This window comes from Nelusetta ayraudi, unplaced genomic scaffold, assembly GCF_046127955.1.
Source record: "Nelusetta ayraudi isolate G7.1 ecotype Tasmania unplaced genomic scaffold, CSIRO-AGI_Nayr_v1 ptg000090l, whole genome shotgun sequence".
NCBI lineage: Eukaryota > Metazoa > Chordata > Actinopteri > Tetraodontiformes > Monacanthidae > Nelusetta > Nelusetta ayraudi.
This window is the reverse complement of record NW_027466140.1, coordinates 1560192-1587722: the sequence shown is the minus strand read 5'-3', so window position 1 is coordinate 1587722 and position 27531 is coordinate 1560192. Positions and strand designations below refer to the sequence as shown.

The window sequence follows — 27531 nt, the reverse complement described above, 5'->3', positions numbered from 1 at the left end:
GAGGACTTACCAGCATTTACAACTCAGCTCTGCTGGACAGGAGGCTGGATTTGTTTAAAGGAAAATCTGTACTTGTCTACACAAGTGGCATCACTGAGGTTTTATTTCCAAACTAGGTATGAAAGTTGCTCTTTGTTTTACAAAAGACAGCACAAGAGTTGTGATTACCTCAAACTGAGAGTCAGCGATGTTTTTTTTTTTTTTTGCAATATATCATTCATCCAGAGTCATTTTTTAAGGCTTTTGAAGTTCCTCATCCTTCAAACCAACAACCCCGCCCCATTGGACCACTACAAGTACAAAAACATGACGACACAACGCAATTATAACTCTGTATACATTATTTATAAATACACAGAAAAACACACAGCAGCTATTAAGTTGCAGCAGCAAAAGGGTTCCCTGGGGATGACTCTTATGTAACATGAGATTTAATGGAAAAAATTACGAAGAATCACAATAAATTGATCCACAAGATTTTCTTAAACACCATGAAATTGATTTCCAAATAAGATGATTTAATTCACTGATACAAATTTGAATATTGGCAACCTATTGCCAAGTTGACTTGAGTTTGGTAAATAGACCTGTATTAATTACTTACTGCTAACCTCTGATGGAGCAGCTACCTGGGGTAAAAGGGCAGCGACGTTCTGACAAATTCAAGCGTTTGTACTTCTGCATATTTTAATCCCGCAAGGTTTTTTAATGTTTTGATCCATCACTGATCATACTTAAAGCAGTTCGAGGTAACTTGAGCTTGCTGCGAGTTTGCTACGACAATAACGTCGTAGCAGACGTTCAACACTTTTATTACTTCGTCTTTCATCGAGGTTACTTATTGGGTGCCATTCTGTCATTTTACAATCTTATGTATTTGCGATAGTAGTATGTAAGACCGCCTCTAAATATACGTGTGACGTTGCCGTAAAGTGGTTCCTCCGGCTTGAAAATTACGCAGTGCAGTTACAGCCGGCACAAACACCCCCCGCCCCCCTCTCGCTGCCGAGGCAGCACCATTGATCCTATTAATCGTTTATCTACCGCTTTATTGAGTTTGGAATCATAATTTTATGGTCGAAAAGTTACCGAGAGCTGCTTTAACTTTAGTGCGAATCATGCAATCATAACAAAATTCACTTGCAATTAGAAGCATGTAATAGCAATGGCAATACAAGCGTTTGAGCATCAACCTAACTTGAAAATAATTCCTCATGCAGCTGCTTGATTGTCAATACAAGTGTCCAGAGAATGGGGAGATTCTCTCAACACTCGAGATGGCGTACATTTATTTTGCTAAAAATGTGACCCATTAACAATAGGTCACGCTCAGGCCCTTAGTCCTCCTCACTCGGGCCGGGAAGAGTCCCTTTCTTGTCAGAAGTGGAAGGGAACCACACATCCGGCGGCTTTTGCCACTTAAAAACCACCTGGAATGAACCTGATGCAGCGACGCTTTCACAAACCGCGGTGTACTTAGGTCTGGGGCCTCGGCTGCTGAAACCACTGTCTCTCAAATGTTCACCAGTGTCACCATCTAACACACACTCCCAAACCATCCTGCCTGGTTAAATGGGCCTGAAGTGCAACACCGTTGCAGATAAGATCCCACTGGGAGATCTTTGAGAAATATTACAGTAAGAGCTTTACACAATCTCCCAAGGTGGTAGTAGTGTAGAAAGGGAAACTTTGACAGCAGTATGGGGTAAAATATATTGAAATTGAAATGCTTTTATGCAGTGAATCTGGAAAAATGCCAGTCAACCTTCTAACCCATTTTAGTCCATTTGTTTTATTTTTCCGCATCTTAAAAATAAATGTATGGAAATGCTTCTTTATTTTTTAAGCAAAAAAAAACAACAACCAACAACTCGTAATGCATTTGCAAGAACATGCAGCTAAAATTGGTAAAAAAAATAAATAATAATAAATAAAAATCTCTAAAGGTCCAATACTCTGAGGGGAACAGAAAACCCAGCAAAGTGAAGATTTATCAAAAAATCATTTTATTTATTTAAGCTTGAAAACATGACATGTCAAAATAGACACACATAGAAAAAAAATGTTTTTTTTTTTTTTAAATGCTCTTTACAGCAGCAACAAAAACTGTTTACATCAACTAAAACCTCCTAAAAAAAAAGAAAAGGAAAAAGAAACCTAAAGTAACCGACCCCATCGGTGAGACAACAGAGACCCGTCGTGAACTCTGGGAGAGGGGCGCAGCCAAGGTTCACTGAGCCGTCGCATCCTCAAGTATGAAATATTTCATTTACCTTCCAGTGTCCATGTCGATTTCATATGGGATCTCAACATGGAGAGTGTGTTTGGTCCTTGATTTGTGTGTTTTGTGTGTGTGTGTGAGTGTGTGTGTGTGTGTGTGTGCGTTTAGTCGGACTCTTCCTCTGAGCTGGCAGGTGTGGTCATGGCCTCTTCCTCCTCTTCCTCTGATTCCTGGTTAAAAATATCGAAGCAGACCAGAGAGGACACATGTTTTATGTTCACAACATAGCAGAAGACATTCATTCCATTCCAAGAGCTGCAGGAGCTTCAGAGTCTTGCCTTTCTCAAACCTTTTGCCTTGGTTCGTTATAACAACGTTCTCCAACTAACACTTGTACATCCAGATTCATGCAGCGGAACAATCGCGGTATTGATTTGGTTTCCGCCTCTCGCTTGGCCAACTTAACACCTCAGACACGAGTAAGCAAACGCCGCTGGTGTAAAGACGAGGAGCGATAAAAGAGCCCTCGCCGCTAATGAGCGATATCGCTGTGGTCGCCGGCGGCTCTTTACCTTCTTCCTCTTGGACTTGGACTTGGACTTGGACTTGCTCTTGCTCTTGCTCTTGCTCTTGCGGTCCGAGTCGGAGGAGCTCTCCTCGCTGGTCTCGATGAACTCTTTGCTCTTGAAGCTGTCGCTGCCCCGCTCCCGCTCCTTGTCGCCGCCGGCCGACTTCCTCTTCTTCTCCTCCTCCTTCTTTCCTCCGGACTTTTTACTTTCCCTGAGATGTGGAGAAGGGCGCTGTTAAGAGCAGCGGATGGCAAAGAGAAAGATGTGGAGGTCTGTGCTGACGGCCTCACTTCTTGGAGACGGAGGTGGATGTGGCGCCGCCGCCGCCGCCGCTCTCTTTGTACTCCTTCTTGGCCTTGTCATAGTCCTTCTTGGCCTCGCCGGCCTTCACCTCCCATTCCTACGACAGCAGGAGAAGGTTCCAAGAAGGGGCGTTAACAATTAATCGATTATCGAGTAATTGTCTATTTTTGAATTGAATCTATTTAATTTATCGCAATTAATTTAACATTTTTTACACGGGTAGATAATATCATTATAACAGTGTAGTGGCAGGAGAGAGCAATTCACCTGTAGATACCGCAATGGTCATAATAAACCTAGAACAAGTTACTTTTAAACAACTTTAGATAAATGTTTAGGGTGTTTTTACTGTTCTCTAATGTAAAAATGGGTCACACTGGACCCTCAACATTACTTATTATACTACTTTGCATCCCTAGTTCCAAGACAACACCTTCTGAGAACCTGCACAGCCTCTTGTCTCCTCCTCCACCATCACCTCCTCCACTCACCTCCTTGTCATCTTTGCCCAGCTGCCTCCACATTTCCCCGGCCTTCTTGGATATCTCTGTGATGGAGATTCCAGGGTTCTCCGACTTGATTCTCTCGCGGCTGGCATTGAGCCACATCATGTAGGCGCTCATCGGCCTCTTGGGGGCGCCGGCATCTTTCTTCTTCCTCTGCACCAGGCACAGGAAGCAAACAGGTGAACGCAAACAACTGTGCCTGTGATTAGGACTGAGCTTCAGGAAAGGTTATTTCAGGATTCACTGAACCTGACACTTCACACACTCTCATTGGTTACCTCTTTGCGAGGTTTTCTCTCTTTTTTCTCTTTCACCACTTTGACTTTTTTGGCCTTCTTCTTTTTGGCGGAGTCGTCCTCGCTGTCCTCGCCCTCTTCGCTGCTGTCGCTGGCCGAGGCGTTGCTGTCGTATCTGTTGGATGCAGGGGAGGAAAAAAAGAAAAAAGAAAAGAGGTGAGCTGGGTGAAAAGCAGGAGAGCCGGAAATTCATTGCCGACGACGTGGGACGCTTCGCTCACTCTTCGGCAATGTCGTCCTCCTCCTCTCCAGGGTTGAACGATTCATCTGCGGTGCAAACACACGGTCACGTGTCAAACCTGCCGACTCGGTCGAGCGCCGGCGTCGCTCCGTCGTACCGAAAGGCTCCACTCACCGCTCTCGCCGCCCGAGTCGTCGCTGTCGTTTCCTTCCTCTCTGATCTTGCCCTCGGCCTTCATTCTCTCCAGGTAGGCGTCGTGCTGGTCGTCATCCGAGTCGCTGTACTCGTCGATCTTGCCCTTCATGCCCTGAAAATGCACAACAAACCAAAAAAACAACAACAAATCAACAGAAAATCAATCAATCAAAAACCGTCAACCTGTTGACAATCTGGTTCACAGAACTTAAATTATAATGGAATCAATCACCTTCATGAAAGAAGATTATTTCAGGCCCACAAAGGTTAAATTCAATTAAAACTGCAGTATTTTTTTTTAGATGTAAGGTAAGAAAAAAAAAACCATTTACTTTGTCCACTTTTCACAACACAATGTGTGCCAAACAATGGCTGTGCTTTGCGATGTCACAAAGGGCACCGATACCTCAGTCAGGCTAATGAACACTGTAGCTGCCTTGTGTTTCACTTCCAAACATGCAAGAGGTAGTTAGCAGGAAACAACAAGGCTGTAAACAAAGGGATAAATACAGCTTTGTTTTTGTTTTTTTGCAAATTATGTGATTGCTGCTCTGTTCTGGCCTTTTTCTCAAAAGCAAAAATCTGGAAATGTGCAAACTTCAAAATTAAATTTTGAAGATGAAACAACATTCCTGGCACACTGTGAGTGACTAGACTTGAGTGTAAAGTCGTACAACTGAACCACTTCATGTGTCAGCTGTGACGAAGAGAAAGCGACCGAACGCCGGTCCGTTCACACTTCTTCACCCACCACATTCACCACCAGGTCACCGGTGTTACCAGCACCACCGTCTCCACCGCCGTTTCTCCAAACAAACTTGTGCAACTTGTGCAAATATTGTCTGCGTGGAGTGTTAGAGCCCACCGAAAAGACCCCACAGGCCGGTTGATTAGTCGGAACGATGCAAACCGATGCACACACACCGCAGGTACCAGAGACCAACAATCTTTACACCCCCTTGTTGTTGTTGTGATTAGCCATGGATTTGTCAGCCCCGCATCAGTTTCAACATCATTCAAATCAAGAGTGCAGAAATCAATTCCCTCCTTGAACGCGCGCACACACACGCACGCACGCACGCACGCACGCACGCACAAACCACACCATGCAAGCATGAATCACTCCACACCAATCAGGTCGAGTCTGTGTCACACTCTCGACTATACCCACCTTCTTCTACAGGGGTGGAAGGACAAACACAGGAAGAACAACAAGTGTCAATAACAGGGCAGGATGTGGCTGATCGCAGAATGTGTCACACTTTAGCTCTCGCTGTGAAAGACAAACGTTTACCTCTTTGAAGCCTCTGTTCTTGATGTTGAGCTTCTTGGCGTTGACAAAGTCAAACAGCTTGCCGTACTCCTCCCTGAAGAGAAGAAAAGGCAAAGCTTGAGCAGTTCTGAGACGATGAGGTGAGGAGTTGACAGCACTTTTTTTTAAAAAGCTGATAGGGCTGAAAAACTGAGCAAATCTGGCTGTTGTCCACAAAGGTTTTCTGAAAGGTCCCAAACCATCTCACATTTGATATCTTTATTTCCTTTTTGACTTGTCCAGTATGAAAAAGAGTCTTGCATGATTAGTTCACCCCGAGATTAACAGGAAAGAGTATTTTTAACCCTGTGTTTACAACACGATTTTAGCTGCTTGCTAAAATGGACATCTTGTCATGGGTTGCCACCAAGTATCAGGGCCCTTTATGACATCACAAAGGGTACATTTCCAAGGATCTAGGTCTCACACACAGCCAGCCAAAATTCTTAGGGAAAGACTTTTCCTATTTCTGGTGAGTTCACTGGCAGCATATTAATATAGTGTATAATATTGGACCTTCAAAAGCATTTTCAGATTATCTGAAGTAGGCATGCAAATTTATCCTCTGACTTTAAGTTGACTTCTAATGGGTCACATTTTTTTAAATAAGTTGTTTAAAAGCAACTTGTTCTAGGTATATTATGACCATCACAGCACCCACAGGTGAATTGCTCTTTCCTGCCACTACACTGTTAGAATGACATTTACTACCTGTGTAAAAAATATTCAATTAGTTGCAACTAATTTAACTTAATCGATTAAATTCTTAATCGACAATTAATCGATAATCGTTTAATTGTTAACACCCCTTATCTCAACCCTCCATCACAGCCACATTCTCACCTCTCAATGCTACTGAAGGTGTACTGGTTCCCCTGCTTGGTCTCGATCTCAAAGTCGAAGGAGCGAGTGGTGGTGGTGCCTCGGGCAAAGTTGACGCAGGAGATCTCCTCGAAGCGCAGGTGCACGGGTGGCTTGTGCACGTAGATGAAGCCTCGCTCCAGAGGGTAGAGAAGACCTGAGGAGGCCTTGTAGGAACACGTGATGCACTGAGCCCCCGAGTGACTGCGGAAGAACGACGCATGTTACAATGGAAAAAGGGAATTTGTCCAAATGCTGAAAATAAAGTGTTGTTTTTTTTTTGTTTTTTTTGAAAGGTATTCACCCCTGGAAGTTTCCAGGCACGGTAATCTTCCGGTTGACCAGCGCCTTCATCACTCGACTGACCATCTCGTAGAGAGAACCCGACATGTTTTTACTGAGTTTGCCCTCAAAGCGGCGCTCCACGTCCTCCCTACAAGAGACAGAGCCAATAAACGCTTCAATGAGTTGAACAATGTTACTCAGCTTTTTGCCTCCACCTAGTGGTCAAAAGCTTTACAACTTCAAAACGTGAAGATTTTCTTTCCCCTGTGTCACCATTAAAAGGGATCGTAAAACTACTGCACAAGGCTGATGTTGCACTTGAAATAAATGACAGAGTCATGACGCTCACTCGCTCATGTTCAGGGTGAGGTTGATGTCCTCCTCCTTGGAGAAGAGCAGGATGAGGAAGTGGTAACGTGTCTGACCCTGCTTGATGGGAGGGTCCAGGCTGATCTGTTGGCAAACAGAGGGACAAACTGGATTAATTCAACCATAAAGAAGGAGAAAACGGTGTTCTGTGCAAACATGGAGTGGAGGAGTCCACTTACCACAAAGAACATCTGCCTCTGGTCCTTGTGTGGCAGCAGGAAGAGTCGCAGGACGGTGGTGTAGGGAATCTTGTAGTCAAAGGTCTTACCATGAAGGTGAAGGAAAGTCGGGTAGATTCGGATGTCGTATCTGAATGAGGTGAGAAGAAGAAGAAGAAAAAAATTGAACAAAAAAAAAAAATGAAAAGGTGGAATTTAACAGAACGATTAACAAAAACCCCACGCTTCAGTATTTAAATGGCAGCACGACCAGGTTAGTGAGTTGTCGATGCAGTACCTTCCTCTGGGTGTGAGACACTGCAGCTCCTTGAAGATGCACACGGCGTCTCCGGTGGCCTGGATGACATCAGCCTTGGACAAGACGCTTTGAGCAAACGCCTGAAAGTGAAGAGCAGCTCGTCAGCACGACCATCGGTGCAGAGAACACAACAATCGTCTTCATTTCATAAATACCATTGTTAGTATTTTTCTTCAGCGACAGACACGCAAACATCTAAAATAACACATTTGTGTGTCTTTTCTAGAGGAAAAACACTGAAAAATCGCAGAAGCGGCCGCGTTGGCTCTCACCTCCACGGGATCCTGCCGCTCGTCAGACTGGCTGGGCGGGACGTAGAAGCGCACCTCCATGAGGGAGACCTCGGTGTCGTCAGTCTGGTGGAACTCCAGCGTCACCTCGTTTTTGCCGGTGGCGCACTGGGACACGTTGGACAGGGGGATCTCGAACGCCGTGTTGTCGTTGACGTCAAACGACAGGAGGGGCCCTGCAGGAGGAGAGGCCGAGGTTAACGACGTCGACATGCAATCACCTGGGAGGCTCCCGTCTTTCCCACGTGCTCCTAATGTCACGTTCGATGGGGATTTTGCAGCGATGTGGTGACTAAAGCCTGTCGGTGTCATCACGGCGATATGAAGTTTAAAAACAGGAGCGCCGCTTTGCACGCGTGTAATAGCCACTGAAACAGAGTCTGCCAGGAATGAGGAAGAAAAAATTCATGAGATTCTAGGTGCTATGTCAGACACGAAGAGCATGTGACAGAGAAGAGGATTATACAGGTGTTGCTACACTTTGTTTTTACTTTGGTAACATTCCAGGTCCAAGACTGCACTGTTTACTTCTTCATGAAAGTATTTATGAAGAGTTCAAGCATGTATTCGTATCTTTATTCACGTATGTAGTCATGTATGAAAACATGTATGCATTCAGGTGTGTTTTCATCTGTTTACTCACGAATGTATTCTTGTATTACTGTATGTTTTAATGTATGTACGACCTGCGACAGAACCTCCACTGAGGACCTGTTATCGAGATATTCTTACTGTGGGGCTTTGATATCGTTACGTCCGTCTTAATCAGACTTCTTACCGGCAAAAAAAAAAGAGCAAAACATCCTGTCCTTGACCGCCACGCATGTTTTTCTTTCCCATAAAACAGTGTTGACTAAACATGTTTGGAGTGATTCTAGTGAGTCACCTGAGAACTTAGCAGTTCCCCAGTTCCAGCCCTTCACAGACATGTCCTTCTCCATCAGCTCCACGCTGTAGTTGGCCTTGAAGAACTCGGAGATCTTCTCAAAGTCCTGAGAAGGGGATCAAGAAATTTAGACGGACCGACGGACGAACGCTAAGAGAGCCGTGGCATTTGGTTTCGGAACCCCGGTGCGGCTCAAAGCTTGGAAAAACAGAGCCAGGGAGCCGAGGGAGGAGCTAATTAAGCGCGACGCAATTCCAACTGCGCCCGCCGCACACGTCTCCGGGGAAACACAGGAGGTGAATATAATCCATCCGCCTTCCGTGTCCTCCGTCGACAATCAGCCTGTTTATTTGTCCTCCAAGCACAGCTGGAAACGACACACACACAGTGACAAACAGGCAGTCCATCACACACACACGCGCAAGTTCGCATACACACACACGCACACGTCCGCGCGCCATATGGAAATGATTGTGGTGCGAGAATGTGTGCAAAATGGGGCTCGGTGAAAAACAGTTTACACACCTGGAGAACTGCCTGTCTGTGAGGTTATTACAGCCAATTAGAAGCCCGAGAATCATGACTGACTGACTGTGTGTGTGTGCACGTGCACAAGCACCCTAATTTTAATCAGCGTGTCTGTTAGCCAGGGCTAGCACCTTGTTTAGACAGGAGAGCATGTGTGAACAGATGTGCGAGCTTTGGGCAGAGGGTGTCTTGTTTGTGTTGACGTGTGCGCGTGTGTGTATGTCCTCATCAGGCCTGCTGCTCTGCGTTCCTGGAAACCAGAGTGCTGTTGCTAAGCTAATTTTTTTTTAAATTGAACTCACAACAAACGTGGAGCACCGTCCGTCACCCACCTTCAACCCACTGAGGCCACTTGTTTGTCTTTTACGACGACTTCAGTGACCTCACAACAAGATAATGGACGTGTTTACCAATTTGCTCAAACGTAACTATTCCTATGCAAACATGTATTTCTTTCAGCATTGTAATGGCAATGAATGATTCCAAGTCTTATTACGAGGACTTCCACAGTCATTGTTTCCATGTTTGTTAGGACTATAACTGCTATTTATTCCTGCAAATTGCAAGTTGTCTGAGCAGAGGTCACGTTGCACTGCTCTGTGTACTTTCACTGTGACTGGCCGATGATAAAGAAAACTAACTTTGCAAAGCAGTTAAACCCTTGAGATCAAATCACTCAGTCCTCCCTCTGTGCAAACAGAAACTGTACACTTCGGCAACGACCGCACTGTGTCCAGCCACGTTACCGCAGTTTACCAGGAGCCAGCAGCTGCATATATTCAAAGCCCCACGCCGCGAATCAACAGCATCTTCCAGTAAAAGGCCAAACTCGACACGGAAGCCACACAAACAGGAGAAACACACGCGGACAGGAGAAACACACACACCTGCACACGCACTGCTGCTCCTCGGGCAGACAGTCAAGAGGTGAGCCACAGTGTGTCGGTCATGAAAGCCTACAGCCCATACCATTTTGCCCACGCAAGCCGCGGGATAATAAACAATGACATCACACCTAGGACTGTGCGACGAGAAGATCCATCTCCCCCGCCGCCAAAAAAGTGCTCTGATTAACCCCTGGGGGGACGCCGCCGCTGATCACAGCAACAGTCTCCGGGTTACATTTGTTCCTCCGTCCCGGCCTGTCACTGGCCCGCTGACATTCTCCATGCATTGGGAGCAGCCGGGGGAAGAAATGGGATGATAAAAAACAAACACAAGCTTTTGTTTTTCTTCGTCTCTCAGCTTGGGCCAAATCATTCTGTGGATTGATATAAACACTGACTCACATGAGCCATTGATTACACTGTTTATGGAACACACATGCTAGCACTGGTTTCCCTCATTAATCCCATTAGGGCCTTTGGGGAGATGAGGCGAGTCATGCCTTTGACAGCAACACACACACACACACACACACACACACACACACACACACACACACACACACACACACACACGGTTCTCTAGGAAGGTAGCGTCCCCGCTCCCCTCCACATGTCTGACTAGAGATGGAAGTTGTTAGGCGGCGGTAAGGTTGTTTGTATTACTTCCCATGTCATAAACATGGCACTGAGCAAACCAGCAGTGTGACTCAGTGGGTAATAGTCCACAGTTGGGCTTGTTGTCCTCTGTGTAAGGTAACAATTACTTGCAAGAAACAGAGAGTTCCACCGCAGTGAAAGATTCATAGTCTCGCGTGGTCGCAGGATGAAATAGGGACGTCGGGAGAATTGTGGGTCTAATCAGTGCTCTTTTCTGTCATTGCCGTGACAAATATGAAAACAAGACATCTTCACATCTACAAAGGACAATGAGAAACATAACAAAAGCCCACTCACTGTGTCCCTGAAGCCGTCATATTTGTAGACGTGCCCTGTGCCGGTGCCCAGCTTGATGCCGTGGCCCAAACACACTCGTCTCCATTGAGCCTGGTTGAGATCCCCAGCTGGGATGTTGTCCACCTTGCCCGTCTTGCTGCTCTTATAGATGACATTTTGCTTGCTGAAACGCAGCCGTCCGTCACTCTGCAGTTACACAAATTGAAAAGAAAAGAAAAGAAAAAAAAAAACGGGGAGAAGGAATAAAGAAATGGCCACAAGAAGCTCATGACGTATTAACCGATAATGCCATGAATGGTTGAGTGTGAAAGAGTTGTCAGAGACGTGTAAGACTGACAGTAGGAAAGGTTAGCTGTGCATATGACAATATGGTGAAAGATGAAATTGTGGGTAAATAATCAATTTAAATGGAATTAAAAATGATTTTTCTTCAAAAAAAAGAAGAAAGAACTCAAACTGAGTGCATAATCTTATCAATCACTTATAGAAGATGGATCTCCTTTTGAAGGTCTGTCGTACACCTTGCTCTTTTAATTTATCAGAAGTTGTGTCCATCTAACTATGTGAAAGGATCATAATTCCTCAGGTATATTAGGCCACATTTATGAACTAGCAGCATAAGAATTCCTAAGATTTTTTTTTTTTTTTTTTTTTTTTTTTAAATATTGTACCAGTTTATGTATAGTAGCACCAACAGAATACTGACCCACGAGCCTTTCACCTCCTGGTAAATGTCACTGAACTCCAAAGTGTCTCCCATCTCCACGACAGGCGATGACTGTTGCTCTATTTCCAGGAAAAAAAAAAATACATTATTCAGACAGGTAACAGACACCTATTTAAACATGTACGTTTTGGCACAAACGTTTTCTTTTACCCCTGGAGTTTATGTATGGTCATGTGGTGCTCAGTCATCGGAAGGGTTCATTTACACAAGGCATACCGAGGAAAGAGAGACCCGGTTTTCAAAGGTGTTTTTTTTTTTTCTATGGCTGTGAACAATCCGTTGCGTGCTATCTTATTTAAATCTTTTTTAATTAAAATTTTATTTCGCCACACGAAAAGCTAATAATAATAATAATAATAATAATAATAATAATAATAATAATAATGATAATAATAATAATAATGTATTCATATACACAAAGAGGGAAGCTAGCTTAACGTCTACATGGACGGCTGTGTAAAATCAAACGACTACAGTTTAGAGACGAATAACTGGTTAGTTCGTGCTAAAATATTAACTAAGCAGCGGTAAAGTTTACGAATAATAGCTTGCCAAGAACAACAACTTGATATACATCGCAGAAAAAACACCACCATGCTACGCTAACTTTAAACGCACCGAGAGGGTTTGTTTTATTAACCGCGGCATCGCCGAGTCTCCCCGGGAGGTCTGAATGAACAAGGGAGACTTAACACCGCCCCGTGGGGGAAACGCTGTACATCAAAACGAGTGATTCCGCAAAGCGAGGCCGACAAAGAAATATGTAGTTTGTTCAGTTATTTTTTTTCCAACGAAAACACCGAAACGGGCGATTAGAAGAAAAGTGCACATTTAATATTAACAAATAGCCTTCGCAGTCTTTTAAAAGAGGAGGTAAAATACAACATTGAAACTTGCGTCTTACTACCAATGTGAGGAGAAGCTGCGCCTGTTTCCCGCGTGTAGCATCAGGAGCTAGTCAAACGTCACAGGAAACAAGGAGGGTCATTTTGTATGTACTTCCGGATTAAAGAAAAGTCTGACTTTATTCTTATTTTTATTCAATTCGTGAACAGATATTTGTATCTATTTATATGTGTATAATGCAGGCATGCATCCAAAAATTTAGAAACAGGCGACTGCTTCGTAATTCGTCCCTTTTCTGTTAAGACTTTTTTTTTTTTTTTTTTTTTTTTCAGAATACGGAGAATGGACTGCAGTACTTATGTATCACCACCGGGTGGCACAAAAGCACATAGCAGATTTAATGAACGACGCTGAATTTTGCTCAACTTTGTGAAGTACATATTATTTAAAGCAGACTGATGAGAGTGTCTGTTTAGAATGGTTATAGTAAAATAACCATTCTAAAGTATAATGGTTAACAATAAGAACTCTAACTAAACGTTTATTCATGCATGACGTTAAAATAGATGAGTTTTAAGAGATAGATATACAAAGTCGAGTCGGTTGATGCAGCAGTGGCTGTGGGTCTAAAGACTCAAGATGATTGAATTATCATTAATAATACGCTCACTTCCAAACTGTCAGGCGGATTTGAAGCAAAACTCCACAAGGTACAACAGCGTATATTGGTTTGTTTTTTTCTCAATTTAAACTGGCAATTAATTTAATCATATTCGTCCCGTGAATGCGACGTTTATTCTCAAGTGAAGTTTTGGTGTATCAAAACGCTTGACAAATTTAGCATGTAACTGAATTCAACAATTTAACGCGCAATTAGTCAAGCGTCTTCTGAGTGATTTTACGAACGCATACATTTTCATTATTTTACAAATTAAAAGCGCCATCAAAAAGTGAAAATTTGGCCTTTTCTTCTCCCCGCGCAGGCACAACATACAGGAGCTGGATGGAGGTGGTAAACGAAACTGTCAGTTATAGTGAAAAATACGGGGAAAAGAAGGATGACTTTCAACGATCAAAGCGCGAAAAATAATTGTCTTGAACTTAAAATGCAGAACAAACGGTCTGCAATCACTTCCAGAATTGCCGGGAAATTTACAGCAGTTAATAGGCCTTGAAATCTATAGACCGCCTGCAGATGATTTCTGTGGCGTATGAATGTTGTTGCCTTACTTTTTGAATTTCAGCAACAGCGACTGTGGGTCAGTTCTGCAATTCTTCTTCTTCTTATTATTATAATATATATATTTTTTAAAGAAAGTTCGAACAAGAAATATAAATTCCATCACATTATTTTGGGCCTTGATTGCAATATAAATATGAATATGAATGTAATAATATAAAAATGTAATAACATTGATTTTTTAATGTAATCTTAAGAATGTCTAATAAATTATATTTCATTACAAGTGATCACAAACAAATGCGTATATTCAGAAGGGGAGAACCAGGCGTTATTAGCGGATGCAACAGGAGAGACTGTTTTCCATGGAGAGAGGGTCACACATGTCGATCCTGCTGGACCTCGGTGAACTCAGATTAAAAAGATCAAACACCCCGAGTTGGGTTCTTACTCGAGGGAGGATGACGACGGCTGGGAGTTGGTAGTTGGAGGGACGGGAAAATGAGTCGGGACAAGTCCCGTGGTTCACTCAGTCAGTGGCTCTGTCAAAGCGGCTACCGAGATGCGTCAAGGCGGTGAATCACACGCACCGAGGAGGAGGAGGAGGAGGAGGAGGAGAGCGGAGGGAGCGACCGGGATAAATAGGGAGGGAGGAGGAGAGGGAACTGGGAGAAAGACAGGAGGAGAAGGAGGAGGAGGTACAAAAGGCTCCGTCGTCGGTCAGTCAGTCTGTCACACGGACCACCAACTCTGCGCACCGAATATCGAGCGGCATATTAGAACCGCAACAGAAAGAAAGAAAGAAAGAAAGAAAGAAAGAAAAACTTCCAAACCATCCGCAATCACCTGCATTTCTCCCCAGTTAACCCCCAAAACTCCATCAGCCCTAGGGTGCTTGTTGGAGCGAGGGGGAGGAGGAGGAGGAGGAGGAAGAGGAGAAGGAGATTGAAGTCGACGCAACGTGAAAAGTTTTTGCGTTTTCTGGACAGCGAACTGAAGGATAGACATCATTATCGTTTCACCGGAGCCGTTGGATGAACATCTGAGAGAAGGAAAATGACAAAGTGCTTCGGAGGTAAGAACATTAAAAGCTGCCGGCTCGGGAAAACAATCTGAGAATGTTCTTCTACGTATGAAAACATACTCCAGCCTTTCTGGTGTCATAATTTAAGACGGTTATTATTTTTGGTGCAAGTTAATTATTGCGTTCATTCTTACTATTTCATCCGGCACTCAAAATAAAACGTGCGATAAAAAGCTGCGGTGATGATTAGTGGGCTGAAGAATGTTTGCAATTCTTCTCTCTATGTTTGTTTGCGGTTTCTTTTCACTTGACAAAGTTTGGCACGTCAGATTATTTTTTCCCAACAAGTATATTTTTATTCTTTTAAAAATCTCTTTTAATGTCCAAACTTATTGAACTATCAAGAATTCTTGAATTAATTAGTTTACTTATTATTATTATTATTATTATTATTATTATTATTATTATTATTATTATTATTATTTTAATTTTCCACATTAATTTGAGAGGGGGCTACGCTAACACATAGGATGGCAAAGTAGAAGATGATAATGAAAAAAAAGAAGCCTAGAAGCTCCATTCATTTCACACACACACACACACACACACACACACACACACACACACACACACACAATGATAAAGGTTTCGTGGGAAGAATGTGGGGATCAGCAAACAAGGGTGGGGAAAAAAACTTGTGAGTGTGTGTGTGTGTGTGTGTGTGTGTGTGTGTGTGTGTGTGTGTGTGTGTGTGTGCTACAGAGAGTCAGCGATCGCTCTTGTTCACAGTAAAAAATGACAGGAGGTTTAGAGGGTCAGAGGCAGCCAAAGCCCCTGTCTAGTTAGCTGCCACCGATATGAGAGAGTACATGATTCACGTTAGTCAGGGTGTGAGGACACACACGGACACGCACACACCAACCCCCCCCCCCCCCCCCCCATGGGATGACTAGCATGGCTGCTGCTCTGTGTCTGTGAGATGAAGGATGTGGAGGACGGCGATGAGATGACAACCAAAAGTTTCCCTCCGCTCCTGCTCCTGTCCTCCTCCTTCCTGCAGCCCAGGTCCTCCTCCTCTCTCTGGCTGGTCCAATCTGCCAGAATGACAGTGAATAGCGGCTACATCTCTCATCAAGCTCCTTCGCTTTGACCGATTCAAAACAAAAGCTGAGCCGTCAGAGAGCCTGCTGAGATTCAGCAGACCTTCGCTGGTCAACGTGAAGGTTTAGTTTTCTCGTTTTACGTTTTCTTATCCTATTTATAGGTCACGAAATATGCAAGTGCGAAACACAAATTCACGTACACAGCGCAGGCCTGACATATTGGCCGCAACAAGTAGGAAAAGAGAGAGGATAGATTGGACCTTCCACTCTTATTATTATTATGATTATAATTACTATTTTTCATTTTGCGATAGTTCAGCACCATCTCTAATTTTCCACGCCGTGGGATGTCGGGAGGATGTGGAATCTGCACCTGTGTGTTAGGTCTACGTGTGAGGGGTAAGGCAGGGGTAAGGGCAGATTAAAGTAAATACATAGAGGGCAAGAGGTGGGAAGGAGGGGGGTTGGGGGGGGGGAACCGGCAGCAGAGGGGTTAATGCGGTACAGATTCCCAATTGACAAAAGTTGGAAGCACCCAGAGGGAGACAGAGAGGAGAGAACTAGAGAGGGGGGACGATATAAAATGAGCCGGTCACGCTTTGAACAGTTACACATGCTGTTTACATTTTTCCCAAATTAACATGGCCCCTCGCTTTAGAACAACTCTCCCTCTCTTTCTCTCTCTCTGCCCTCCACCGACTCCTTTTCCTCTCCCTCCTTCCTCCCAAATCCCCTCTTCCTCCTTCCAGCACCTCCCCTCCATCTCTGTCCTCCAGGAGCCCCCGAATCCAAAAAAAAAAAGAAAGAAAAAAAGAAACTCTGCTCACTGACAGATGCACATTCGGAACTGTTGACACGGGTGAAAGAAGTGAAGAAAGAAACCCGCTCTTGAATCGTAGTAGACGTGATGCAATGCAAACTTAACGCTGGGAAAATGTAGCATAACATCTGTGTAATGATTGTGTCATGTCACCACTATTATCATTTTTTTTTTATGAATATATTTGATTTAAAAGGCTAAGGCATTAAATAGATATACAATAATAATCATAATCATAGTAATTGTTCTATAAAATGTGTTAAATTCTAACTAGCAAACTGCCCATTCAGATGTTACAGGAAAAGTGCAATATTTAACTTAGGAATTTATTATTCTAAATATTAATTTCCTTGAATATTTGACATCAATTGCAGCCTTTTTCGTCACTCAGGAGAGCAATTTGTTGCGGCATTCAAAGAAAGTTTGAAAATTGTGAACTCACAGGCTTCCTTACACGGGGCCGCTGCTGTTGAGTCGAGGCCCTGAGAAGGACCAACAACAACTACAAAATCAAGAATTTCACAGAACATTTTCTGAGGGCAAACAGATGGACTCACACAAAAAATAAATTCTTGTTAATTTGCTCGAGAATTTATTACCTCGATTCTGTCTTGAGACATCTTGTTTTTCTGAACAAGTCCCCAACGTGTTTATAATTCCATGAAAAAACAGGAAGTCATGTTTTAGAACTTGACAATAAGGACCATATTCCCTTTGTTTTCTATAAAATATGCAGAAACCATTAACCCAGTTGTCTAATTTTTCCGATCTTTTTTTTTCTTCTGTCAAGTAAGTTATTTAGAGTAAAAGTGTTTCCAAGTTTTTTTTTTCCTTCAGTATTTTCGGCATTTTAGTTGGATCGATGGCTATTCTAAATTTATAAAGAACCATGGAGGCGAAGACCAGGAGAGGACAGCAGTGTAGAGTTGTAATTTAAACACCGAGGGTCTGCAAAAGATGAAGTGTGGGAATGAAAGCTGTCAGCGGAGGGAGTGAGCCGAGCCAATTAGCCAAAGGTAGAGAGGGGAGCGGTAATTACGAGGAGAGAGGAAGGGGACTTTGAAATGGAAGTCTGATGTTTCAGGAAGATTTAGGGAGAGAGGGGAGACGGATGAAGCGACAAGAAATTGAAACCAAACATGGCGATAAAGCACCGAACAACAGGAATCCACAGATTTTGAGGCGCTTTTCTTTTTTGAAAAAGGGTGGTGGGGTGGGGGTAGGAGGGTACAAGACTTTGCTTGACTTATAAGGTGAGAAGTGAGAGACGGACGCTGAGGGAAGTTGGAAAACACAACAGCAGACGGGGAGTTTACGAGGAGAGAGAAATTGTTGCACAGTGAGTTTCTGGGCATAAACATAATTTTTACTGGCTCTTTTTTTTGGACTTTCTCCTGCCTCTTTGTTTTTGGTTCACTGATGTTGTTTGGCAACCTGGCCGCACTGCCCATGCCAAAAGGGATCAGCTTGATATTCGGCCTGAGCAAACTCCCGCACAAACGGAATCTCATGGGAGAAGTTGTGGGGGAGAGTGTGTGTGTGTGTGTGTGTGTGTGTGTGCTTGGCTCGTTTATATGTGTTCATTTGCTTTTAACGTCTGCCCGCCCCCCCACCCCGAAATGCCCCGAGTGCTCAAATCTGGACTTCTAAGTGTGTATGTTTTTTGTGTGTTTGTGTGTATTGAGTTAGTGGAGGAATGCACGTTTTGATTGGGTGCAGATTGTGTATAAATCTGGCTTTTAACACCGCGCAGACACGTAACGCAGAGTGTCAAACCCCCCACCCCACCTCCAGCCGTCCCCGCTCACCTCAGTGGCGGCTGTGGCGGCGGCGGCTGCGGCGGCGCGACTCAAAGCCTCTCTGGTGGGACTCGACGCTCGCAGCGGCCCGCTGGAAGTGGACGTGGACGTGAGCGAGTAGAGCGGCCCGACCAACCTCGATCCCTGCAAGATGCAAGAGAAGGTTTTTAATCTGATATAAAAGAGAGGAAGTGGAGTGGCTTGGATGTAAAATGTGACAGTATGATTATTATTATGTTCTCATAATGGTCATAGATGACAAATGTGCAGAGCTGGTTGAAGTATTTCATTTTGTGGCCACAGTCTTTTTTATGTTTGGTTTTTTTTTCAGGGAAAAAAAGAAGCTTTTGAGCTTATCAAGTGGTCTTTAATTGGATTTTACTCAGCTGCTCTAAAACTTAAAATGGTAAAAAAAAAAATTGTCAAACCACCAAAAAGTTGTTTCACTTCTTCTTTTTTTCCAATTATAATCACTTGGAAAGTAATTTGCACACGTACAAAGAATTCCAATTTCCAGCTGTCGGAACAAAATTAAACTAAGTGTCAGATGTTTGCGCAGTGATGGCAGAAAAACATTCCCCTGTCCGACATATGTGTGTGTGTGTGTGTGTGTGTGTGAGTGTTTTTAAAAAGACCTCAGCTGTTAATGAGAACGAATGAATTACTTCGGAACCTGTCTGAAACGATCTGATTACTTATGCCAAAGTGGGTGAAATTGTTCTGTTTATAGTGTCATCAAGTCTGTTAGTAATGGGAGCTGCACGGCACCTTACCTCTTTACCCTGCTGATATAACGAGTGGATGAATCTGTGTGTGTGTGTGTGTTTTTAGATTGTGATCTGGCTGCAGGGCTGTTTCTTTGAAGTCAGCCGCAACGCCAGACCCCCATTTAGTTTTAGTTTTCTTAGTTTTGACTTGTGACTTGTGATTTGCCGGTAATGTTGTGCGTTATTGTGCGTCGGCCAGAGAGGGTCTTTGTGTGGTGGCTTGATAATGGGGCTTTGTGATGAGTTGGGGGGGATTGTCGCCTGCGACATGTTTCGGTTCTGAAACAGTTATTTTTCTCCTTTCTTAAAGTCGGCTGCTTGGTTTGATTGATAGTAAATCTTGTTGATGTTTTATGACATCTGCTCACCAAAAATATGCCATGACAATACGCTCCAGTCATCCTAATCAAAATCGTTTGAAATAATAGACATCTAATTTGGACTTCATTTACAACATGGTCTTTGCACCGATGTTTCCTCTCTGTTTAAGACCTCTTTCAAGTGGTTAGAGCCATGAAGGGCAAACCCTTTTGGCAACCAGCTCGTTTTTCCTGGATCGGACTGGAAAAGCTTAACTCGCACATGGCCTTTTTCCCACAATCGCAAATTCTGTTTGAGTTCTTGACGAAAAAAAACACCCCCCAAAGTCTGGTGCATGCTGGGAGGATGAAACCGTGGTACGACACCCCCCAAAAACCCAGCGTTGCCGTGGAGACACCATCTGGAGGGTGGGAAAAAAATTACAGTGTGTTTTGTAGCTTCTTTAACCTGCGAGTAAACCCCCCCCTGCCCCTCCCGCCTTACAATTCAGCTCTGGACTCCACACTGAAATGTTGCCGATGTCTAATTCTGACCGAGACTCGGGAGCTCTGGCGCCTGATCCGCAGAGTTCAGCTCTGCCGTGCACATGGCAGCCAGACCCCCCAAAAACACATAGATAAAAATGCAGTCTTTCGCAAATAACGAAGCTTGACTCTTGCACGTTGCGTGCCTGCATGCGTTTCTCTTAAGCAAGCAGGTCCGACTGCCAAAACGTGTCGGCGAAGCTACACGCAGCACGAGAGCACGGAGGTGCAGCAGTAGGTCACGGCCGGCTGCCGGAGGGAACTCCTGTGTTGCTGTAAGGCAATCCTCCCACGGAGAACGCTCCGGTTTCGACCCTGCCCTGCGGCGGTGTGTGTGGGGGTGCCTGCTGCCAGGTACACAGCCCCCAGGCGACCCGCTGGCCACCCCCCTTCGCACCCCCCGACCCCACGCTTGAAGTTTGGCCGCGGACTATAATGTTATTACTTAACACAACATTATATAACAGCAGCGAGGCCCTGGATCTGGAGCGAACCCTGGCGAGCGCTCCGAGCCCCGGCGCTGGATATCATCAGAAAATGTCAGCTCTCAATCAAAACAAGAGAACGCTCACGTCTGGCAGTCATCTAACGGCATGTGGCCGCAAAAACAAAAGGTCAACATTTTGGAACAATTTGGCTGAATCCGTTTTTGCTGAGGAGAATATTTCTTTCCCCGTTGCGGGCTCTCCGTTTTCCCTCCCTTCTTTATTCCCTCTAAACGCAGTGTCCTAGTTTGTCCTCTCCCTCTTGCTCTCTATGCGACCGTGTTCCCTTCCAGAGACAGTAATATAAAGTTGTTTTTCTATGCTAATTGAGTACTTGGGGTGGGAGGAACCCACGACTTTAATGAACTCCAAATGTTCAGGCATGAATGCAAAGACGCTTATTGCTTGTGACAGGTGATGAGGCTTTTGTGGCGCGCAAGACTGGGGAAGGAGTTTTGGGCCGTCCTGGTTTGCTGATTTCCAAGGTGTGTGTGGGAGTTGGCGCGGCGCAACCGCATTGTTTTTGCAAAATAATCCAGGAGGAGGCTCTTTGGCGGAGAGTTTACAGGTAGCGAAGGAGGCAACCGGGGGCGCAAAGGTTTCGTCCGTTCCACGTCACTGGCAAATATTTACATTCCTCTTGAACTTAAAAGAGCCCGTTTTGTAATCTATCATTAAGCCTCGGGGTATTCAAGACCAAAAGTCCGAGCAAAACCTGAGCTTAAATTAAAATACATCATGTTGGTCAATGTAGAAGCATTGTGTTGGAATTTCTAATTTTAATAGAAAACCAAATTTTGATATTTATACATTTTGTCAAATATAAACAGTAAAAATACAAGAAGCATTTCACTTTATATATTGATGGAACAGCCCCGCGCACTTATTCTCGGGCGACAGAGACAGCACCATTAACCCAACCCTGTTTTGGGATTGCGCACCATTTAATCGCGAGCGATCAAGTCGGCGGTAGGGAAAAAAAAAAGGTGTTGACGGTTTTGGTTGGGAACTTGTTTTCATACACCCGCTGAAGTCGTGTTTGAGTGAAATGTTTTGCAACCGTTGAAAGCGTTCACCCAGAAAATCTTTTTTTTTTTTTTTTTTTTCATCATGTGGGGCCCCGAGCTGAGCTGACAGATAGATGAAAGGCAAACAGAATAAAGGGGTCAACAGTGGGGGGAGTCAGAGAGCTAATCGAGGTTAATTGACTCCTGTTATTTTGCCCTGAGGGGAAAAAAAGATAAGACTCTCAAGAGGAGTAAAGGGAGGGAAGGGCGTGTGTGTGTGTCCGGGGCGTGTATGTGTGTGTGTCTAATGAGAAATAAAAGTGACTAGTCTGAGAGGTGATGGGATTCTGGCCAGAGGTGAGTCAGAGAAAAACACACACATTGTGCAACTTTGCGCGCTTCACACCTGTCAAGCAGCAGCGTGATTCTGCCCACAATTACAAGCATGAATCACCGTCGAGCGTCCACGTGTCACGGGAGAGAGACAGACAGACAATGAGAGGGAGAGAGAGAGAGAGAGAGAGAGAGAGGGGCAGGGATGACGGAGAGCAGAAACCGGCAGAAGAAAAGTGTGTCACGCTTGAGCGGGAGAGAGCGGGGAAGCGTTCAGGGAGAGAATCGGAGCGAAGGAGACGGCGAGGCTCTGAAAGAGGAGAGGCCAGTCTTCCTCAATGCTGAAAACCGCCTTTCAGCTCCAATTCACCCTGTTTGAAACCAGAAGCAAAGCGCGCCCCCTCCTTTCCTTCCCCAGCACACACACACATGCACACGCACGCACACACACAAACATGCACACACACACACACGCACCGGAGGCTCAAAACAATGCAAATCTCACCCTCGCACATAATTAGGGTGACAGACACCCACAAAGTGACATAAAACGCCCACGCGAACACACAAACAGAGCGAAACGGGCGAGAAAACCCCCCCAAAAAAACCAAGACCCATGCAAACCGAGGCTAATGAATGAATGCGTGCAGAGAAAGAAAAAACACATGTCGTTTTTTTGGAGGTATATCAGTCAGGACTGAGGAATTGTGTGCTTGTGTGTGTGTTGCATTCGAGAGGGATCCATTTGTCTGCCGGTCTCAAGCCATTAGGAAAGGTCTTTATTTGAAGCCAGAGTAAACCTCCTGTAGGTCATAAACCTCTAAAATTAGATTGGAAATGGAAAAAGGCTGTATTGGCAGCGTCAGATAACTCTGACCCTGCAATATGTAAACACGTCAGGCCGCTGCCATAGAGACAAAGAAATAAACCGGCATATTGTCAGAATTCCTCTAAACAGTGGGACGGTGCGGGGACTGGAAACTGTTGCTGGAGGTGAAATTTCTGTCTGCTGAGCTTCCAAATAAGCAAATTTATTAACAAAAAATCTTCCAAGTTGAATTGTCACCAAATGTCAGAAAAAATGCCTTTGTTATGACTGCAAATACCACCGCGCAATGTGTTAATCATCGCCTGATATGGTCTTCAAAAAGAAACATGTTGCAGCATCTGTTGTTTTCCTTTTTTTCCCCCATTGTTTTGTATTCTTCCTCTCCGTTCTCTCTGCAGTCAGTCAACAGCAGCTCATCTTGATATTGGCTGCCACCATGGCAACCATGGTGCAGGGGATTTCGCACAGCCTGGCCAGCGAGAGGAGCTCCATAGAGAGCACGTACGAGCTGACCAAGTACCTGGAGTATCAGCTCAAGGAAATCAAAGACATATATGTGAGTACTTCATTGCGATTGCGACTACTGATTGGATTAAAATGGAAACTGATGTCGCTGGCCAAAGTTTTTGGAAACTGTGGACTTCCTGTAACCTTGGGATGTTTCCTGAATCCTTTGAATACATCTCAAGTTTCCATCTGTTAAAGAGCCCACAGAGTGTTTTTGGCAAAGGAAGGAAAAACAAAATGGGCAAACCTGGTATTGTGTGAAGGACTGTGAATGTCTCCACCTCGTCCACTAACAACTCCAATCCCAAGCTATGGAAATTCACTGCATGCAGTCAAATAAAAAAAATATTCAGAAGCACAAGGAAACCTCTAATTTGGATACTACTGCTACTACCATGTTTGCACTTGTTGCTATTTGCACGCACATTCTTTGTTGATCATCTGCGACACGCCCACAAAGCAAAACATGCAATCTGGTAGCGTGTTCAGGATTTGGGATCTAGTAGGTCAGGCTCCTTTGTGACAAAACATCTTAGCAGGAAGCTCAAAACCAAACTGCTCTGCCCATTGTTGATGCGTTGGCACAGTTGAGTGTTTTGTGGTTGATTTACAGTGAAATCTGAATCTTGTCTGACTTGTTGATCATGTTCTTCCTGGACACAACCCGTGTTTCCTCTGAAGGGACAATTACACACCGGGTGTAACAGTTTCTTCCCCCCCCTCTTGTTGTCTTTCCAGTTGTCCTATCTGGGCCCTCCATTCAACGACAAGGACTTCTCCCCTCCTCGACCCAACAGCACGGCTCTGTCCCTGCCCAGCGCCGCCACCCGCCTGGAGCTGTGGCACGGCCTGGAGAACCAGGCTCGGCTCGCCCAGAACCAGAAGGCCTACTCCGTCCTGCTGGCGGCTGTGAGGGAGCTGGCCCGCTCCACCCTCTGCCCCTCGCTCAAGACGTCTCTGCTGCACTTCTGCACAGGCCTGGACGGGCTGCTGGGATCCATCTCCGCCCTGATGACCAGCCTCGGCTACAACCTTCCTCCCCCCTCAGCTGCCGGGGCTATTCAGTACCCCCAGATCGGCAGCGGGAGCAACAGACCGGCTCCGCTGATGAGTCAGAACTTTCACAGGTACCAAACCGGGTCGAGGACTCAGCCCGGCCAGCGAAACAACCAAAGAAGAAGCGAGACGAGGGCCAGAGGTGAAAGGGACGAGGGGACGGACCTTGTGAACAGAAGGAGAGGAGGGAAGGAGAGGAGGAAGTCCGAGGGGGTTGGAGGGAGGGGCAGCGCGTCGAGGGAGAGGGGTAGAGGAGAGCGACGGAGCCGGGGCAGGAGGGCGGAGCCTGAGGGCCACAGGTGGAGCCCGAGCTTGGATGAGGCATCGAGGAGAGAGGAAGAAGAGGACGTGAAGAGATTAGAGTCCTGGGGGGGCAGGAGGAGGAGACTGCTGAGCATCAGCCCTGGAGAAGAGCTGGAGCTGCTGGTGCCCCAGGTGAGGCTGTCCTACCCAGGTGTGGACGTAAACAACAACAACAACAACAACAACAACAACAACAACAACAACGACAACCAGTACAGCTACAACCTGAACCTGCGCCACTTGGACACCATCAGGAGCGAAGACGGGTTTGTCGCAGGGGCAACCACCTCCCTCTCCACCATTCCCCATCGGCCCCCTCGCTCCCTCCTCACCCCCGCCACCCTGCAGCCCTCCCTCTCCTCCCTCTCCCTGCTGTACCCGCTGGGGGCGGGCGAGGAGCACACGCTCCTCTCCCAGCCCCTCCCACTGTCTTTGCAAAGGGGAACCACCATACTTTCGCCCCCTCTGACTACGCTCCTCTCCTCCTCCTCCTCCTCCTCGCCATCTTCGCCCTCCTCACTCATAGCGGTGCGACCGACGATGAATGACTTTGCCAGGAAGGTGGAGGGCTTCTGGATACTGCGCGAGCTGCAGAGTTGGCTGTGGCGATCGGCCAAAGACTTTAACCGTCTAAAGAAGAGACTCAGAGGGTGACACACGGGCAAATCACGACAAAACACTCACGCACATGCGCGCACACACACACACACACACACACACACACACGCGAAACACTATCATGGTGTATCATGGTGAGGAAAAAGGGTTTAGTTTAGTTTTTTTGTCTCAGAAACAACAACCGTCTTAAACCGATCTAACTGTCAATGAAAGGGGCAACGTTTTTTGTGACTGGGCACTGAACTTTGCATTTTCCCGTACCGCAAATTGATGCAGGAAGGAAGGAGATGGACAGTGACACAATGACACTTGCGAGGACACATGCACAGCACTTTCTGTCAAGCTTCATTCATTCTTTAATAATCCCAAGTGCACTATTTTCCAAGCCTTGGAATATTTTTCTTCAAAAAAAAAAAGGATTTGTGAAATGTTAGATTTTGACATTGTTACGTCCCTAACCATACTCACACACACACACACACACACACCATACTCGGAATCTATTTGCACAAAATCTGAGGGTGAACTTTTTCCAAACAGCGGCACACAACGGACGAGGGGGTGTTTGGCAGGTCAAGAAGAGTGTTAACGGAATAAAAGTGAACACCCGCCGACCGCACAGCCACTTATTCAGGGAGTTACTGGACTTCACGGCTCACGGAGCCCACAGACGCTGTGGGCCGCCGCAGACAAAGACGGAGACAAGAGCAGTGGCCGGGGGACAGACAGTGCTGCCATTGAGAGAGCTGATTCAGTGACCCCGAGACGTGTTAATCAGCAAACATTCATTTTTCTCCAAAAGGAAGGCTGGAAAAATTGTGAATGGGCAGAAGACAAAGGAGACGAGGAGGAGAGGAAGACGTCGCGGGAGGAAGTGAGGCCCCCCGGCATGAGTCAGCGGATGAGCACTGGGAATAGCGGGCAGAGGCGAACTGCTGAGTAATCAGTCGTCGCCGGGCCAGTTACAGTAACCCGACAACAGAGGCACACACAGACACAAAAGGGGTAACATTCAGATCGTTGAGGTAACGTCATGGACTGCAGCGGCCTTGAACAGGTCATCATCAAGAAGATCTCTCATGCAGATCTCCAGATACAGCGTATTTAACCTTCTGTTTGTAGCCTCCCTACAAAATCCCTCCATTTTAGCTGCTGAAGGTTTGTTGGGAAGTGGACAAAACAAGGCCGGTCTAGTTGAGGTTTTTCCTACAAAACCGGCGGGCTATCTGAGCCCAGTGTGATGTCAAAAAGTGCTGATTACCAGCAGTAAATAAAGTGCAGGCTATAGCAAACATGTTCTGAAAATTGAAGTGAACAAAACAATTAAAATGGTGGACTTTTCTCACGTTAGAGGAGTTCACTGACTACAAAACATTGCTGAACTTCTCCGAGAATCATATCGGACCTTTAACACAAAGTCCAGTCTGATGTAGAGCTTAGTGCAGGAGCTTAAAACAACAACAGCTGTGTTCTGTATGCAAAAAATAAAATAAAAAATTGTTTGGCAAAATTCACACTTGTTGGGAGGACAGGTAGCACGCCGGCAGTTAACGTCTCATTCCAAGTGTCCCAAGATCCACCTGCGAGCTGCTCAGTGGCGCCGTAATTAACGTGTCAATTCCAGTCAGTTTTTTTAATCTGAGCGTGAGAAAGACACGTCGCATCACATTATTATCGGTAACTTAACCATCCGCGAGATCGAATTTCCCGTTTGACATTCAGCTACAACAGTCGTCTGACTCGTCTGAAAAGGAAATTAAAGCGAGCAAATATTAGTGTCAAAGCACTCCTTCAAGGTTACGTGTCCCGGGTTTTTTTTTCATGCTTTTCAAATTGTAATCAGAGACTTTTCCCAGGGTGCCTTTCAGATGGTTTTATTCCTATCTCAACATAAACCCTTTTGTCATGTATATATATATATATATGCATTGTGCCCTGGAAGTTGTGGCTAAAGGCTATGGATCATATATCTGTAATATTTATTGAACAAGATCTTTATTTATTTTCTTTTCTCCAGTGTGGAAATACTGTATTGTAACTCAAGAGAGAATAAATATGAGCTTTTGTATCGTGAGTGATGTTATTGGTCATTGGGGAGCCCGTCGGGAAGAGAGAGGGGAGACATGGGATATTTCTTTTGGTTTGCAATGGTTTGAGTTTTA

At 45.2% G+C, this 27531-nt stretch overlaps 2 protein-coding genes across 4 annotated transcripts; one reads left to right on the top strand and one right to left on the bottom strand.

Annotated features, from left to right (window-relative positions):
• Nucleotides 1-1989: 1989 nt before the first annotated feature.
• Nucleotides 1990-12851, bottom strand: ssrp1a (structure specific recognition protein 1a). 3 transcript variants are annotated; one of them, XM_076046694.1, is made up of 18 exons: nucleotides 12755-12851; nucleotides 11827-11906; nucleotides 11121-11306; nucleotides 8752-8857; nucleotides 7848-8041; nucleotides 7555-7655; nucleotides 7278-7407; nucleotides 7079-7182; nucleotides 6749-6877; nucleotides 6427-6648; nucleotides 5560-5638; nucleotides 4251-4383; nucleotides 4117-4162; nucleotides 3878-4010; nucleotides 3585-3752; nucleotides 3081-3190; nucleotides 2794-3001; nucleotides 1990-2451 (listed from the first exon to the last, which is right to left on the bottom strand). In XM_076046694.1, exons 2-18 carry the CDS (start codon nucleotides 11878-11880, stop codon nucleotides 2386-2388), a joined length of 2169 nt encoding a protein of 722 aa, XP_075902809.1. In that variant the 5' UTR covers nucleotides 11881-11906; nucleotides 12755-12851; the 3' UTR covers nucleotides 1990-2385. The 3 variants fall into 3 exon arrangements, with proteins under 3 accessions (XP_075902809.1, XP_075902811.1, XP_075902810.1); XM_076046696.1 differs by having other exon boundaries at nucleotides 5566-5638; XM_076046695.1 differs by having other exon boundaries at nucleotides 12752-12843.
• Nucleotides 12852-14542: 1691 nt separating this feature from the next.
• On the top strand, nucleotides 14543-25405 carry clcf1 (cardiotrophin-like cytokine factor 1). Its single transcript, XM_076046725.1, has 3 exons — nucleotides 14543-14948; nucleotides 23284-23441; nucleotides 24131-25405. Exons 1-3 carry the CDS (start codon nucleotides 14930-14932, stop codon nucleotides 25403-25405), a joined length of 1452 nt encoding a protein of 483 aa, XP_075902840.1. The 5' UTR covers nucleotides 14543-14929.
• The last annotated feature ends 2126 nt before the right edge of the window (nucleotides 25406-27531 follow it).